At 43.2% G+C, this 19076-nt stretch overlaps 1 protein-coding gene across 1 annotated transcript in view; it reads right to left on the bottom strand.

Annotated features, from left to right (window-relative positions):
- The window catches only part of lrfn4b (leucine rich repeat and fibronectin type III domain containing 4b), a 37432-nt gene extending 22419 nt beyond the window's left edge, over positions 1–15013 (bottom strand). Inside the window, 2 exon segments of the mRNA XM_055901034.1 lie at positions 11281–12530; positions 12533–15013. Coding sequence (XP_055757009.1) covers positions 11281–12530; positions 12533–13645 — 2363 coding nt within the window. The 5' untranslated portion in view covers positions 13646–15013.
- Positions 15014–19076: the final 4063 nt, after the last annotated feature.

Here is a 19076-nt window from a genome sequence, read left to right as displayed (position 1 = left end):
ATTAAGAGATAGAAAGGAGAGAAAGGGAGGGGAGAACCAAGAGGGAAAAAAACAAAGGAAAAGATAGTGGAAAAGTGGGGTGTTGATGGGAAGTGGAAAAAGAACAAGATATGGGGTAGAGCGAGACATACACAGAAATATTAATGAGAAGGTAGACAGAAAAGCAGAGAGCAGAATCAAAAAGGGGAGAAAGGGAGGCTTTGCAAACAGGCATGCTGTGATGCAGGCTCCAAAATGGTAAGCTCTGTCTGTATATCATGTGTGACAGAACTTCAGAGATAACTTTTTTCTTCCAGACAGAGGATTTGAAACAATATCTGAAGTTTGCTGTCATTCAAAATCTTATTGAGAAGCACTGAAGTCATAACCAGAGAAACATGTGACATTTTCATACATTTATCAGAGAACCAAACTTTTATTCCCTGAATCAAATTAGAATTACAACTCTTGATAACTCCATAAGGAAATAATTGTATCCCTTGGCTTAAGTTAATGCTAAAGTAGACTAGAGACAGGTGTCCCTCATTCAGGGGAAGGGCTCTCTCTCTGTCCTTCTCGTGGTCCGAATCACACATAGGACTATTGATAAATTACAAACTTCTTCAAATTATTAGTGTTTACATAGCCCAGTGAGGATGATCACGTCTCACCAGTCAAAGTCAAAACAGAGGTCAGTCAGCCCTATTAAGTGTGTTTCTTTTAATATACCTCAAATATTATTTAAATATATTTCAAACATTTTGTGTATCAGGTTTACATTGGATTTTTCAGTACATGTCTTATCAAGAGAATTTACATGTGTGCAACTAAAACTCTGACAATAGAAACTTCCTTTGTGTACAGCATCCTTTCTAACCCGTGAAAAACCCACTAAAACCAAATAAAAAAAAACACACATCTAAATCAAACCTCACTAGGGTATGTGGGACGATAGCGTCCCACCTCGTCAACAGCCAGTGAAAATGCAGGGCGCCAAATTCAAAACACCAGAAATCCCTAAATTTAAATTCCTCAAACATACAAGTATTTTACACCATTTTAAAGATACACTTGTTGTAAATCCAGCCAAAGTGTCCGATTTCAAAAAGGTCTTACGACGAAATCACAAACGATTATGTTAGGTTAGATGCCAAGTCACAGAAAAAGACTGCCATTTTTCCAGCCAAAGAGAGGAGTAACAAAAAGCTGAAAGAGATAAAATGAATCCCTAACCTTAATTAATGATCTTTATCAGATGACACTCATAGGACTTCCCGTTACACAATACATTTATGTTTTGTTCGGTAAAGTTCATATTTTTATACAAAAATCAGAGTTTAGGAGGGAACCTACTGACTCACTTGGCCAAAAGCCAGAGAAAATGCAGAGCTCCATATTCAAATTAATTACTATAAAAATTACTATACAAATCAAACTTTCATTAAATCACAGATGAAAGACACCAAATTAAAGCTACACTGGCTGTGAATCCAGCCAACATGTCAGAATTCAAATAGGCTTTTCGGCGAAAGAGAAACAATGCTATTATCTGAGGATATCACCATTGTAAACAAAGTGAGAGAAGCATATTTCAACCCTGCAGGCGCGACACAAAATGCAGAAATAAAAATATAATTCATGCCTTACCTTTGACGAGCTTCTGTTGTTGGCACTCCAATATATCCCATAAACATCACAAATGGTCCTTTTGTTTGATTAATTCCGTCGATATATATCCAAAATGTCCATTTATTTGGCGTGTTTGATCCAGAAAAACACCGGTTACAAATTGTGAAACGTGACTACAAAATATCTCAAAGGTTACCTGTAAACTTTGCCAAAAAATTTCAAACTACTTTTGTAATACAACTTTAGGTATTTTTTTACGTAAATAATCGATAAAATTGAAGACGGGATGATCTGTGTTCAATACAGGATTAAAACCAACTGTAGCTAGCTTTCTGGTCACGCGCTTTTAACAAACAGGACACTTCGAGTGACCCTCCTACAAGATACTTATTCATTACACAAAGGAATAACCTCAACCAATTTCTAAAGACTGTTGACATCCAGTGGAAGCGGTAGGAACTGTAAGAAGGTCCCTTAGAAATCTGGTTTCCCAATGAAAACTCATTGAAAAGAGAGTGACCTCAAAAAAACATTTACATTGTTTGTCCTCGGGGTTTCGCCTGCTAAATAAGTTATGTTATGCTCACAGACATGATTGAAACAATTTTAGAAACTTCAGTGTGTTTTCTATCAAAATATACTAATAATATGCATATCTTATCTTCTGGAGATGAGTAGCTGGCAATTTAATTTGAGCATTAAATTGTTATACTCACAGACACTGTTAAAATAGTGTCTGTGAGTATAACAGAACTGAATTGGCAGGCAAAAACCTGAGAAATTCATTCAGGAAGTAGTTTTTTTTGTTTTGTAGTTTTCTATTCAATGCCATGACAGTATCCATTGACTTAGGACTCAAATTGCAGTTCCTATGTCACGTTCCTGACCTTATTTCCTTTGTTTTGTCTTTGTTTAGTTGGTCAGGACGTGAGCTGGGTGGGCATTCTATGTTATGTGTTTCTATGTTGGGTTCATGTTCAATTAGCCTGATATGGTTCTCAATCAGGGGCAGGTGTTTTACGTTTCCTCTGATTGAGAACCATATTAAGGTAGGCTGTTCACACGGTTTGTTTGTGAGTGATTGTTTTGCTGTGACTGTGTTTGTTCACCTCACGGTACTGTTTCGTTTCGTTTGTTCGTTCGTTCGTTTGTTTGTTCCAGTTCGTGCGTTCATTGTTTTATGTGTTCTCATGTTCAGGTCTGTTAACGTCGTTTAATATTTTGTAGTTTGTTCAAGTGTATTTTCGTCTTCGTTATTATTATTAAAATGATGATGGATTCAACCCACGCTGCATATTGGTCCGATCCTTGCTCCTCTTCAGACGAGGAGGACGAGCGTTACAGAATCACCCACCAACCAAGGACCAAGCAGCGTGGGAGAAAGCAGCGGCAGAAATCTCAGGACTCCTGGACTTGGGAGGAGATTTTGAACGTTGAAGGACCCTGGGCACAGGCTGGGGAATATCGCCGCCCCAAAGCTGAGCTGGAGGAAGCGAAAGCTGAGCGGCGGCGATATGAGGAGGCAGCACGGCAGTGCGACAGGCAGCCTCAGAATTTTTTGGGGGGGGCCTAAAGAGAAGTGTGGCTAAACCAGGTAGCAGACCTGAGCGCACTTCTCGTGCTTATCATAAGCAGCACGTTACTGGTCAGGCACCGTGTTATGCGGTTAAGCTCACGGTGTCGCCAGTGCGTGCCCATAGCCCGGTGCGCTATAGGGCAGCCCCCCGAAAGTGTCATGTGAGTGTGGGCATCCAGCCAGGGCGTATTGTGCCTGCTCAGCGTGTCTGGTCTCCGGTACGCAGTTTCGGTCCAGGGTATCCTCGTACCAGGCAAATGTGGGAGTGGAGCATAAGGGAGTGGTGCGCGTAGTAGGCACTAGATCTCCAGTGCTCACCCACAGCCCGGTTCAACCTGTGCCTGCACTCTGGAGGGTCCGGGCTGGAGTAGTATTCCAGCCTGGGGGAGTGGTGCCAAGGCTGCGCACCAGAGCTCACAGGGAAGGTGGACCACATGACAGGAGAGAGAAAAATCTAACTAGACTGTGTGCTTGACTATAATCTCAAAATGGGGGTAGTGGATAAGGCGGGCATGATAAACAGCTTTGTGGAATGCACTCGGAAAACGACCAAGTGGTATAAGAAGATATTTCTCCATCTGATCGACGCTGCCCTACATGGCCACATAGTTCACCGCCAAAATAACAGGTGAGATGACTGCTGAACAAGGTATTTTTGTAATTGGACATACAGTGCACATACAAATCCATTATGCAATTATAGTGACAATATCTCACCCACCTACCCACTACCTCATCATCCTCTCCCTTCTCTCATCCTCCCCAATCACTCATAGGTCAAGTAATTACCTACCAAAAGTACAGAGAGAACCTCATGAGAGAACTGCTGGAGGAGCACCACACTCCGATGCCCATCCACTGGGGGTCATCCTGCTGTGGACAATCCCCTATGCCTCACTGCACGGCATTTTCCCTGCAAAGTCCCTCAAACTGCTGCTCAAGGTAGTCATACACGGAGGCACTGTAAAGTCTGCCTGTCTGGCACCAGGAGAAGTTAGCAGAGGAAATTGACAAAATACATGTGTTTAGCTTGTGATAAACCTCTATGTGTTTCACCGTGCTTTGAGGAGTATCATATGCTCAAGCACTATTGAGCACATCTGCAGCAATTAGTGACTGACTGACCTGACAGGTGACTTGACAGGTGACCTGCCATGATACTATGCCTTTAGAGGTGGGGGGGTGGAAATGCAGTTGTTGTTCAGTCACTGCATGAATATTAAATATGGGTTACGCACACTCCGTTTTTTTTCCTCTAGTAAAATATGTTTTTGTTGTTGTTGTTCAACCAACCACCACCAATACTGCCATAAAATAGACGACTATTACATATTGGCCTGTGTGTTTTCTTGCTGTGTTTTCATCCAGTACAACTGTTAAGGAGTGTACACTAGCATACAAAAGATGGCCTCAATCTTCAGCTCGAAAGATATCCAGCTCCAGTTATGACATTGGCAAATAGTGTTTGTGGTTTCTGAAAGTACAGAATAAATAGGAATTATTAATTAGAATACAATATAAGGATATAGCAATAAAACAATATTACAACGAAGTAACATAAAAAAAAACACTGCTATAAAAATAGTGTACTGCATTGACAAAATCACTCATTTGAGTTTTAACAGTAATAACTAACTTTTGAGCTCCACAAGGGGTTTTAAGGCAGTGCAGAACTTAGCTATGGTTGCTATGGCAGAAAAGAGAGCTATAGAAGTCACATAATTAGTTATCCTCTACTTCATCACCCTGCCGGATCCGGGATCCTCCTCATCAAAAAAGCTGACTAGCATAGCCTAGCTTAACGGGACAGGGATATCATATAATTTAATTTTCATGAAATCACAAGTCCAATACAGCAAATGAAAGATCAACATCTTCTGAATCCAGCCATCATTTCCGATTTTTAAAATGTTTTACAGCAAAAACACTATGTATTTCTATTAGCTAACCACAATAGCTAAACACACAACCGCATATTTTCACCATGTTTCCACCGCATAGGTAGCTTTCACAAAACCGACAAAATAGAGATAAAATTAGTCACTAATCAAGAAACAACTTCATCAGATGACAGTCTTATAACATGTTATACAATACATTTATGTTTTGTTCGAAAATGTGCATATTTGAGGTATAAATCATAGTTTTACATTGCAGCCACCATCAAAAATAGCACCAAAGCAGCCAGAATAATTACAGAGAGCAACGTGAAATACATAAATACTCGTCATAAAACATTTATGAAAAATACATGGTGTACAGCAAATGAAAGATAAACATCTTGTGAATCCAGCCAATATTTCCGATTTTTTTAAGTGTTTTACAGAAAACACAATATAGAATTATATTAGCTTACCACAATAGCCAAACACACAATGGCATTTATTCACCGCAAATGTAGCTTTCACATAAACCAGCAAAATATATAAAATGAATCACTAACCTTTGGACAACTTCTTCAGATGACAGTCTTATAACATCATGTTATACAATACATTTATGTTTTGTTTGAAAATGTGCATATTTATAGCTGCAAATCCTGGTTATACATTGTGAACACGTAGCAACAATTCACCAGAAACTCCGGAGATATTTTGGACACTCACCTAATCTGACCAAAGAACTCATCATAAACTTTACATAAAAATACTTGTTGTATGGCAAATGAAAGATACACTGGTTCTTAATGCAACCGCTATGTTAGATTTATAAAAATAACTTAACCATAACATACAGCTTGCGTTATTGTGAGACAGCGCTCACCAACACGGCGGAGAATAGGAGTCAATATTTTACACAGAAATACGAAATAACATCATAAATGTTTTCTTACTTTTGCTGAGCTTCCATCAGAATGTTGTACAAGGAGTCCTTGGTCCAGAATAAATCGTTGTTTGGTTTTAGAATGTCCATTTCTTCTGTCGGATTTGCGCCACAATGCTAGCCAAGGTTGCTAACATTCCCATCCTCTCTTGGAGCAAAGAACGGAAAACTCCAAAAGTCCCAATAAACGTTGAATAAACTGATAAAACTCGGTTGAAAAAACCTACTTTATGATGTTATTATCATATGTATCAAATAAAATCAGAGCCGGAGATATTCGCAGTGTATACCGAACACTTTTCAGAAGACAATGTCGAGGTCCCTCGCGTGCCGGCGAAGACAAATAAAATACCGGACCTGTCACTCCAAAAGCTCTTGTTCGGCCTCAGATCAAGCTAGACACCCCATTCCACCTTCCACTGCCTGTTGACATCTAGTGGAAGGCGTATGAAGTGCATACAGAACGATAAATAAAAGCCAGTTGAATAGGTAGGCCCTGAAACAGTGCCTTGTTTTCAGATTTTTCACTTCCTGTATGGAAGTTTGCTGCCAAATGAGTTCTGTTTTACTCACATATATAATCCAAACAAGATAAATAAGAAAGAATGCACTTTCCTCTACACGCTTGGAAACATTACAGCCAAAATGGGAGTCACTTAGAAAAACTACAATTTCTGGGTCATTTTTCCAAAAACCAGCCTAAAACTCTTTCTAAAGACTGTTGACATCTAGTGGAAGCCCTAGGAACTGCAATCTGGGAGGACTTGGGCTCATAATTATAGTACTATCCATTGAAAATATTGGTAAGCTGAATTTCTTTTGGGGGGGATGGTTTGTCCTCTGGGTTTCGCCATATCAGTTCTGTCATACTCACAGACATACTATTAACAGTTTTAGAGATTATAGTGTTTTCTATCTAAATCTACCAATTATATGCATATCCTAGCTTCTGGCCCTGAGTAACAGGCAGTTTACTTTGGGCACGCTTTTCATCTGGATGTCAAAATACTGCCCCCTACCCCAGAGAGGTTGATAGTTATGCACCCTCAAGATTTATGTTTTTTTTTCTCCTCTTTTTCTTTTATTTTTTTTCTGTCTTATTTCTTGTTTGTATCACAATAAAACATATTTTGCATCTTCAAAGTGGTAGGCATGTTGTATAAATCAAATGATACATTACCTCCCAAAAATCCATTTTAATTCCAGGTTGTAAGGCAACAAAAATGGAAAAATGCCAAGGAGGGTGAATACTTTTGCCAGGCACTGTAGTTCAGGCTCCTTTCCAAATTTCATTTGAATATTCACCGATCGTTTTCTTTTAATGTACAAGTCATTTTCTTCTCATTTTTTGCCATTTATGTTCTAATAGAGTTGGTGACAGTATTTTTTTTTTTTATAAAATAAGCACTGCATATGCAAAGCGAGCAAGAGTTTTGAAACCACAGATCATTTCAAGTACAAACCTTTTAGGGTTGAGCCATGTACATGTAGTTGTAGGAAATTCCTGGCTGGTGAATGGAGTGGAATAAATGTATGAGCAATGAGAAAGTCCTTGAAAAAAATCAGGGAAATTGATTTCCGGGCCCCACTGCCTTCCACAAGCTTATGACGAAATCAGCTGTCGCTATCTGACTTGAATTCCCCAGCCAGATGGCCCTATACAGCATGTACTGTATTTTGGCCGCTGCTGCTGCTGTTGCTGCCCGTTACCACGCTGCTTGGTCTTTTTGTGGTGGGTGATTCTGTAGCGACTCTCGTCGTTGGTTGAAGGAGAGGAGGGCCAAATCGCAGCGTGGAGTGTATCCATATTTATTTGAATACTTTTTTTAAGACGAACAAAACAATAAACCAAACGAAACCCTACGACGCTACAGTCCTGAACTTGAGAATATCTAAAACACAAATAACGCACGACCAGGAACAATCACCCACAAACAAAGAGTGAGAACAGCCTACCTTAATATGGTTCCCAATCAGAGACAACGTAAAACACCTGCCTCTGATTGAGAACCATATCAGGCCAATTAGACAACCCTAAACCAATGACACACATAACAATGAATATACCCACCCAGCTCACGTCCTGACCAACTAAACAAAGACTAAACAAAGGAAATAAGGTCAGGAACGTGACACTAAGCCTAGGAGCCCACACAGCTATACACACATACAATAAACACACACACCAAAAAACACATTAACACAACTTATTTTTTTTTGCTAAAGTCGTCAGTATTAAATTACCCAGATAAAAAATACATTTCAAACTCTTTAAAAACAAACCCCTCTTTAATAACACCACTGCTCTGGCAAAATGTAATTTAGTAAAATAAAACAAAACTCAAATGGGGAGAGCTGGTGTTATATCACAGAAGATCCATTACCTCTCCCTCTGTGAACATCATATTGGGCACCACACAAACCTCTTTCTCCCTCCTGTCGTCCTCCCCCAGCTCACCCTCCTCCTCCTGCTTCATATAATCCTGCCAGAGGAGTTTAAATGACTACCTGTATGCTTGTTAATTCCATGTGTAACTCTGTGTTGTTGTTTCTGTCGCACTGCTTTGCTTTATCTTGGCCAGGTTGCAGTTGTAATTGAGAACTTGTTCTCAACTAGCTTACCGGTTTAAATAAAGGTGAAAAAATATATATTAAAAAAAATGTAAAAGTACATTTTATGAGAATGCAATTTCATAGGTGCCCCGTATAGTAAATATTATTTGCGAAGCATCCTACACATTAACATGACAAAAGTGCCAGTCCGTGGTCCTCATTGCCGAAGCTCTCACTTGTATTATTGCCTGCTGAAGCACTTTTATTGGACGCTGGAGTGCCAACCCTGTACAGCAATGAAAGTTGTTGTGTAGCTGGGAGACATAAGAGGAGATGGAATGGGAGATAAAGCCGGCTTGGAAAGACAAACAACAGTGAACAGAAAACATTTATCACCAATAATTCAGTTTAGCCCGAAAGTGTTTTCAAGTTCAAAGGTTTAGGTTCTCGAAGGGACTGATGTTGCAGTAAGTGACACAGTGCTTATAGAGCAGTTGTAGGTGACCAAGAGAGACTACACACATGACCCTGACTCGAAGAAACACTGTGTTCACTGACAAAGCACTAAACACCTCAGGTGCAGCCTCAGCAGCACTCAAGATGTCCAAGTCAACTCTGCAGTCACATACTTACACATCTTCAAATAAGACCAAAGTCTGACTCAATCAACATTGGTGAAGCACTAAAAGATTACACAATCAACCACTCACAGGGTATTTTACCTCTCTCAATTTTTACTTTGTCTTTATAATATAAACGTGTTCCCTAAGCAAAAACGTGGTTAACACAGGGTTTTTATATAGCCCCCACCTGCCCTTTCTCCTCTATGTTCCAAGCTCTTTGTCTGTGAGCCACCGGGGCAGATGGGTAGACTACAGGGAGAAGCTGTATGGTCATGTGACAGCAGCCTTTGATTTCATTAATGAGCTGTGATTGAGTTAACATCAGTGCCTCTGTGCCTCACTCCACGAGCTGATGGATGCTAAACATAGGTTTGTCGACGACCTCTGACCTTCCTCTGCCTTGCTGGAATTTAACTGTCATCCCCACACTGGTCTCCTGGTAAAGTCAGGCAGTCAAGTGCAATTACTGGGGTCAACAAACAGTATAATCAAGAGCTCACTGTGGTTTTCTTTGAGGAGATATTTAAAATGGCAAGAAAAAGTATTACCTGGATTTCTGCAGAACTTGCTCCTAAAATTTGATCTGATCTTCATCTAAGTCACAACAATAGACAAACTGTGTGCTTAAACTAATAACTGTTATGCTGGTGAATGAGGACCCAAAAGCGACTTAACAAAAACAGAGTCTTTATTCCAGTCTTAAACAAAACGGTACTCCAGGATATATCTTAGATGACACCTGCTCACACGCAGCATCTGTTGAAGGCAAAAACACGACAGGGCGGAACCAGGACACAGAACAGCAAACATCAAACAAAGATCCGACAAGGACAGAAGCGGAAAACAGAGGGAGAAATAGGAACTCTAATCAGAGGGCAAAATAGGGGACAGGTGTGAAAGATTAAATGAGGTAGTTAGGAGAATGAGGAACAGCTGGGAGCAGGAACGGAACGATAGAGAAAGAGCGAGAGAGGAAGAGAGGGAGGGGAAGAGAGAGGGATAGAAAGAGGGAAAGAACCTACTAAGACCAGCAGAGGGAGACAAATGGAAGGGAAGCACAGGGACAAGACATGATAATCAAATGACAAAACATGACAGTACCCCCCCACTCACCGAGCGCCTCCTGGCGCACTCGAGGAGGAACCCTGGCGGCAACGGAGGAAATCATCAATCAACGAACGGTCCAGAACGTCCCGAGATGGAACCCAACTCCTCTCCTCAGGACCGTAACCCTCCCAATCCACTAAGTACTGGTGACCACGTCCCCGAGTACGCATGTCCATGATCTTCCGTACCTTGTAAATAGGTGCGCCCTCGACAAGGACGGGAGGGGGGGAGGGAAGACGAACGGGAGCGCGAAGAAAAGGCTTGACACAAGAGACATGGAAGACAGGGTGGACGCGACGAAGATGTCGCGGAAGAAGCAGTCGCACAGCGACAGGATTGACGACCTGAGAGACACGGAACGGACCAATGAACCGCGGAGTCAACTTGCGAGAAGCTGTCGTAAGGGGAAGGTTACGAGTGGAAAGCCACACTCTCTGACCGCGACAATACCTAGGACTCTTAATCCTACGTTTATTGGCGGCTCTCACAGTCTGCGCCCTGTAACGGCAAAGTGCAGACCTGACCCTCCTCCAAGTGCGCTCACAACGTTGGACAAAAGCCTGAGCGGAGGGAACGCTGGACTCGGCGAGCTGGGACGAGAACAGAGGAGGCTGGTAACCAAGACTACTCTGAAACGGAGATAGCCCGGTAGCAGACGAAGGAAGCGAGTTGTGAGCGTACTCAGCCCAGGGGAGCTGTTCTGCCCAAGACGCAGGGTTTCGAAACGAAAGGCTGCGTAAAATGCGACCAATCGACTGATTGGCCCTTTCTGCTTGACCGTTAGACTGGGGATGAAACCCGGAAGAGAGACTGACGGAAGCACCGATCAAACGACAGAACTCCCTCCAAAACTGTGACGTGAATTGCGGACCTCTGTCTGAAACGGCGTCTAACGGGAGGCCATGAATTCTGAACACATTCTCAATGATGATTTGTGCCGTCTCCTTAGCGGAAGGAAGCTTAGCGAGGGGAATGAAATGTGCCGCCTTAGAGAACCTATCGATAACCGTAAGAATCACAGTCTTCCCCGCAGACGAAGGCAGACCGGTAATAAAGTCTAAGGCGATGTGAGACCATGGTCGAGAAGGAATGGGAAGCGGTCTGAGACGACCGGCAGGAGGAGAGTTACCTGACTTAGTCTGCGCGCAGTCCGAACAAGCAGCCACGAAACGGCGCGTGTCCCGCTCCTGAGTAGGCCACCAAAACCGCTGGCGAATAGAAGCAAGCGTACCCCGAACACCGGGGTGGCCAGCTAACTTGGCAGAATGAGCCCACTGAAGAACAGCCAGACGAGTAGAGACAGGAACAAACAGAAGGTTACTAGGACAAGCGCGCGGCGACGCAGTGTGAGTGAGCGCTTGCTTTACCTGTCTCTCAATTCCCCAGACAGTCAACCCGACAACACGCCCTTCAGGGAGAATCCCCTCGGGGTCGGTAGAAACCACAGAAGAACTAAAGAGACGGGATAAGGCATCAGGCTTGGTGTTCTTATTTCCCGGGCGATAGGAAATCACGAACTCAAAACGAGCGAAAAACAACGCCCAACGAGCTTGACGTGCATTAAGTCGTTTGGCAGAACGGATGTACTCAAGGTTCTTATGGTCAGTCCAAACGACAAAAGGAACGGTCGCCCCCTCCAACCACTGTCGCCATTCGCCTATGGCTAAGCGGATAGCGAGCAGTTCGCGGTTACCCACATCATAGTTGCGTTCCGATGGCGACAGGCGATGAGAAAAGTAAGCGCAAGGATGAACCTTATCATCAGACTGGAAGCGCTGGGACAGAATGGCTCCCACGCCCACCTCTGAAGCGTCAACCTCGACAATAAATTGTTTAGTGACGTCAGGAGTAACAAGGATAGGAGCGGATGTAAAACGCTTCTTGAGGAGATCAAAAGCTCCCTGGGCGGAACCGGACCACTTAAAGCAAGACTTGACAGAAGTCAGAGCTGTGAGAGGGGCAGCCACTTGACCGAAATTACGAATGAAACGCCGATAGAAATTAGCGAAACCGAGAAAACGCTGCAACTCGACACGTGACTTAGGAACGGGCCAATCGCTGACAGCCTGGACCTTAGCGGGATCCATCTGAATGCCTTCAGCGGAAATAACAGAACCAAGAAAAGTGACAGAGGAGACATGAAAGGCGCACTTCTCAGCCTTCACGTAGAGACAATTCTCTAAAAGGCGCTGGAGTACACGTCGAACGTGCTGAACATGAATCTCGAGTGACGATGAAAAAAAATCAGGATATCGTCAAGGTAAACGAAAACAAAGATGTTCAGCATGTCTCTCAGTACATCATTAACTAATGCCTGAAAGACAGCTGGAGCATTAGAGAGACCGAACGGCAGAACCCGGTATTCAAAATGCCCTAACGGAGTGTTAAACGCCGTTTTCCACTCGTCCCCCTCTCTGATGCGTACGAGATGGTAAGCGTTACGAAGGTCCAACTTAGTAAAGAACCTGGCTCCCTGCAGCATCTCAAAGGCTGACGACATAAGGGGAAGCGGATAACGATTCTTAACCGTTATGTCATTCAGCCCTCGATAATCCACGCAGGGGCGCAGAGTACCGTCCTTCTTCTTAACAAAGAAAAACCCCGCTCCGGCGGGAGAGGAAGAAGGCACCACGGTACCGGCGTCGAGAGAAACAGACAAATAATCCTCGAGAGCCTTACGTTCGGGAGCCGACAGAGAGTATAGTCTACCCCGAGGGGGAGTGGTCCCCGGAAAGAGATCAATACAACAATCATACAACCGGTGAGGAGGAAGAGAGTTGGCTCTGGACCGACTGAAGACCGTGCGTAGATCATGATATTCCTCCGGCACTCCTGTCAAATCCCCAGGTTCCTCCTGAGTAGAGGGGACACAAGAAACAGGAGGGATAGCAGACATTAAACACTTCACATGACAAGAAACGTTCCAGGATAGGATAGAATTACTAGACCAATTAATAGAAGGATTATGACATACTAGCCAGGGATGACCCAAAACAACAGGTGTAAAAGGTGAACGAAAAATCAAAAAGGAAATGGTCTCACTGTGGTTACCAGATACTGTGAGGGTTAAAGGTAGTGTCTCACATCTGATACTGGGGAGAGAACTACCATCTAAGGCGAACATGGGCGTGGGCCTCCCTAACTGTCTGAGAGGAATGTCATGTTTCCGAGCCCATGCTTCGTCCATAAAACAACCCTCAGCCCCAGAGTCTATCAAGGCACTGCAGGAAGCAGCCGAACCGGTCCAGCGTAGATGGACCGACAAGGTAGTACAGGATCTTGATGGAGAGACCTGAGTAGTAGCGCTCACCAGTAGCCCTCCGCTTACTGATGAGCTCTGGCTTTTACTGGACATGAAATAACAAAATGTCCAGCAGAACCGCAATAGAGACAAAGGCGGTTGGTGATTCTCCGTTCCCTCTCCTTAGTCGAGATGCGAATACCTCCCAGCTGCATGGGCTCAGTCTCTGAGCTGATGGGAGAAGATGGTTGAGATGCGGAGAGGGGAAACACCGTTAACGCGAGCTCTCTTCCACGAGCTCGGTGACGAAGATCTACCCGTCGTTCTATGCGGATGGCGAGTGCAATCAAAGAGTCCACGCTGGAAGGAACCTCCCGGGAGAGAATCTCATCCTTAACCTCAGCGTGAAGTCCCTCCAGAAAACGAGCGAGCAACGCCGGCTCGTTCCAGTCACTGGATGCAGCAAGAGTGCGAAACTCTATAGAGTAATCCGTTATGGATCGATCACCTTGACATAGGGAAGCCAGGACCCTGGAAGCCTCCTTCCCAAAAACTGAACGATCAAAAACCCGTATCATCTCCTCTTTAAAGTTCTGATATTCGTTAGTACACTCAGCCCTTGCCTCCCAGATAGCTGTGCCCCACTCCCGAGCCCGACCAGTAAGGAGTGATATGACGTAGGCGATCCGAGCTCTCTCTCGTGAGTATGTGTTGGGCTGGAGAGAAAACACAATATCACACTGGGTGAGAAAGGAGCGGCACTCAGTGGGTTGCCCAGAGTAACATGGTGGGTTATTAACCCTAGGTTCCGAAGACTCGGAAGACCAGGAAGTAACAGGTGGCACGAGACGAAGACTCTGAAACTGTCCTGAGAGGTTGGAAACCTGAGCGGCCAGGGTCTCAACGGCATGACGAGCAGCAGACAATTCCTGCTCGTGTCTGCCGAGCATTGCTCCCTGGATCTCGATGGCAGTGTTGCGAGAATCCGTAGCCGCTGGGTCCATATTGGTCGGATCTTTCTGTTATGCTGGTGAATGAGGACCCAAAAGCGACTTAACAAAAACAGAGTCTTTATTCCAGTCTTAAACAAAACGGTACTCCAGGATATATCTTAGATGACACCTGCTCACACGCAGCATCTGTTGAAGGCAAAAACACGACAGGGCGGAACCAGGACACAGAACAGCAAACATCAAACAAAGATCCGACAAGGACAGAAGCGGAAAACAGAGGGAGAAATAGGAACTCTAATCAGAGGGCAAAATAGGGGACAGGTGTGAAAGATTAAATGAGGTAGTTAGGAGAATGAGGAACAGCTGGGAGCAGGAACGGAACGATAGAGAAAGAGCGAGAGAGGAAGAGAGGGAGGGGAAGAGAGAGGGATAGAAAGAGGGAAAGAACCTACTAAGACCAGCAGAGGGAGACAAATGGAAGGGAAGCACAGGGACAAGACATGATAATCAAATGACAAAACATGACAAATAACATGCTAATTATTGTATTTTTCTTGTCTATATTGAATACATCATGTAAACATTCACATTGTAGGTTGGAAAAGCTTCTCCAAAAGCTAATTGGAGACAGGACTCAGCTAACCTGGAGTTTAATCAATGATACGAGATTGGAGATGTTGGTTAGAGTTGCCTTGCCCTATAAAAAAAACTCACAAAATTTGAGTTTGCTATTCACATGAAGCATTGCCTGATGTGAACCATGCCTTGAACAAAAGAGATCACAGAATACCTAAGATTAAGAATTGTTGGCTTGTATATAGCTGGAAAGGGTTACAAGAGTGTCTCTAAAAGCCTTGATGTTCATCAGTCCACATTTTTATTTAACCTTTATTTTACTAGGCACGTCAGTTAAGAACAAATTATTATTTACAATGACGGCCTATCCCGGCCAAACACTAACCCGGACTACGCTGGGCCAATTGTGCGCCTCCCTATGGGACTCCAAATCACAGCCGGTTGTGATACAGCCTGGAACCGAACCAGGGTCTGAAGTAATGCCGCTAGCACTGAAATGCAGTGCCTTAGACCGCTGCGCCATGGAGAAATGGAGAAAGTTCAGCACTGTTGCTACTCTCCCTAGGAGTGGCCGTCCTGCAAAGATGACTGCAAGAGCACAGCGCATAATGCAAAATGAGGTTAAGAAGAATCCTAGAGTGTGAGCTAAAGACTTACAGAAATCTCTGGAACACTAAACAAGAATGGTGTTCATGGGAGGACACCACGGAAGAAGCCACTGCTGTCCAAAAAAACATTGGTGGACGTCTGCAGTTCGCAAAAGAGTACCTGGATGTTCCACACCGCTACTGGCAAAATATTCTGTGGACAGATGAATCTAAAGTTCAGTTGTTTGGAAGGAACAGACAACACTATGTGTTGAGAAAAAAAGGCACAGCAACATCAAATCGTATCCCAACTGTAAAGTATGGTGGAGCAAGCATCATGGTATGGGGCTGCTTTGCTGCCTCAGGTCCTGGACAGCTCGCTATCATCAACGGAAAAATAAATTCCCAAGTTTATCAAGACATTTCGCAGAAGAATGTAAGGCTGTCTGCCAATTGAAGCTCAACAGAAGTTGGGTGATGCAACAGGACAGAATAAAAAATACGCTTTCTGGAGTGAACCAGTCAGAGTCCTGACCTTAATCCGATTGAGATGCTGTGGCATGACCTTGAGCGTGTTTCACACCAGACATCCCAAGAATATTGCTGAACTGAAAAAGGTTTGTAAAGAGGAATGGTCCTAAATTCCTCCTGACTGGCCAAAAGAGGGTCAACCAGTTATTGAATCCAAGGGTTCACATACTTTTTTCACCCTGAACTGTGCATGTTTACACAGTGTGTTCAATAAAGACATGAACATGTATAATTGTTTGTGTGTTATTAGTTTAAGCAGACTGCGTTTGTCTATGACCTTGACTTAGATGAAGATCAGATCAGATTTTATAACCAATTTATGTAGAAATCAAGGCAATTCCAAAGGGTTCACATACTTTTTCTTGCCACTGTATGTCTTGTTTGACTGGATTAGAATAGGCGAACTGATCTGTAATACAAAAAACCTTGCTGTTAGTGCCAGAATGTGTTTGACTACATAACAGGACCTTAGCAGTTGTATAACGAATCCAAAAGAATCAATAGAGCAAGGTGTATTCTACATGGATTTTTGCTGAGTGGGGTTTTTGTGTAATAAATTGGCTTGTAGCTTCCACCAGGCCATTGTGCTCATGTCATTATGAACACATACCAGATTCATCATGCATGGAGGCTAAAAACCAAATCTGGTGTGGAACAAAATCAATACTCCTGAATGAAAAACAAACTCTACAAATTTGAACATTACAGAACATTCTTAGTGTTCTTTCTTAGCATTGCATAATTCAGCACCTGTCAGGCAGCTTCGTTTAAGAAATGTTTAAATTAAACATTTGTATAAGGAGGAGAGAGAGAGAGAGCGAGAGAAGAGAAAAAAAAGAAAGAAAAGCGAGCATGGGGAGTGGGTAACCTAAGCCCACAATCAAAAGTTCAAAAATTGCTGTCGGCGCAGGTTTACAATGTTAACCTTCCGACGTGTGCCATTATTTACATATAGGATTCAGGCTTCTTAGAATATTAATCATTGATGCGAGTGCTAATGAATGATTTATAATGAAAGCCAATCAAAAAATGCAGTCTCCCGGTGCCACCTGAGGTGTATTATATATTTATAACTCAAGGACATGCTGTCATTGTTTAGACCTCGCTACCAGCTATAGTAGAAAGGAGCTTTGTTCCCTTTCCTTTCATTGTACTTTCCCTTCCCTTCAAAGACACTGTCTATTGACTGTTCAGCACAAATGTCTTCTCCGTAGAAAAGTTGTGGAGGTGTCCTTCTTTCAAGTGTGTTCTTGTAGTTACCTTCTAGCGTATGCTATGGCTTCGATGGCATCGTTCGTCACTTTTTGCTCACTTGTTCCTGAACCCATTTATTCAATGAACAAGCAGGATGTGGCTTTTGTGTGTGCACATTGGTTGTTTCTCAAAATTCATACTACAGGTGCTCCGAGCACGGAAATTGGAGCACAGGAGGTCTAAAGAACAGTATGAGTCTAAATCAAAGTATAGAAACGGAGCACAGAGGGCACTTCTCGAATGCGTACTCTGATTTTACAGTGGCTTGCGAAAGTATTCACCACCTTGGCATTTTTCCTATTTTGTTGCCTTACATACCTTAAGGGAACTCTGAGACGGGAGCCGTATGGTTAGTGAAGAAAGTCCCATTGCAAATGTACGGTCCCTTACCTGACGTCTTATTGCGTCGCAGAAAATCGCGGACGGCGTCGGGCCGTGGGCGGCGGAGAGCTCTTTCAGGAAGTCACTCAAAAAAACGTTTCGGAATTTCGGTTTCCGTTTTATAAAAATGACAAATTTTTGACTTTTTTCTGCATTCTCGAAAATTCCCACAAGAGGGAAAATAAATCATATTGCAGGCGCACGAGCACTAGGCAAACGAGCGCGGCCTTTTCTCCTAAACTGAAAATATTTCGAAGACGAAACTCGGCGAGCGTAGGTTTGGAGTAATGGGCAGTTGGCCCCGAACAAGATGGCGTCGAGACCTCGGCGCTTTTTGAGTTATGGCTATTTTTCTGAGATTAAAGGGTTAAAACGCAAGTGGGGTGCTAATTTGACCGCTTCATGTCAAAGTACATAAGCATACGGTGTCAGGAAAAAAAGAACCAGCCATTTATCTATTGTAATTTAAGAGAAATCGTACATTGACCGTTTGGTGATGTTCACAAAGAGGATTTTTTTTTTCAAAAAAATCACAGATCCAGTTGCACTGTGTTCAGACGTACATTTTTAAAGTGGGTCTCGAAGCTCTGCGAGAATCCTGTGATTTTATATGATTTTATGAAATAACACACACTCCTTTAACCCTCTTTAAATAAGTCCGCTCTTAACATAAGGACTTAAAACTCAATATTATATAAGAGCCTACCCCAAGGAGGGTATGTGTTCACGTTCAGCTTCCTATGTCAACTGGAAGTACCTTAAATGGTGCCATAGGGTCAGGTTTGAAGGGTAATAAAGGTCAGATCTTTTCAAAACTTCACTTGTGTGATTAGACAACCCTCATGTACTGTAATCAGTCATTTTTCCAAACAGATGTCAAAGAAAAGCTCTCTCACTCAAAAACACACACACAAAAAGGAAGGATGGAGTGAAAAAGTACGGTGCTTAAAGACACACAAAGCCCAAAATGGCATGACTATTATCTCTAGGCCGTGCCGAGTTCAACGAGATGCCCCGCTTGACCGTAGCTCGCTCGGTCTGAGCGCAGCGACCGTTACAAGAGAACGGACACGAATGACCTTTTGACCTCAATGTCAATTTCATTTGCTTTTGGGACACAGAGAGAGAACCGTTAAGGCTAGAAACACAATTTCACCTCAGGAGTGTTCTTAAGGTCCTCCCGATCTGTGCAAGCCTAACCCTGACCTTGTGGCATTAACCCTTCACAGTTAAAAGAAGGTGTTTACATCAATGAAATGTCTC

This window comes from Salvelinus fontinalis, chromosome 36, assembly GCF_029448725.1.
Source record: "Salvelinus fontinalis isolate EN_2023a chromosome 36, ASM2944872v1, whole genome shotgun sequence".
NCBI classification, from domain to species: Eukaryota; Metazoa; Chordata; class Actinopteri; order Salmoniformes; family Salmonidae; genus Salvelinus; species Salvelinus fontinalis.
This window is presented reverse-complemented; position numbering and strand designations above follow the sequence as displayed.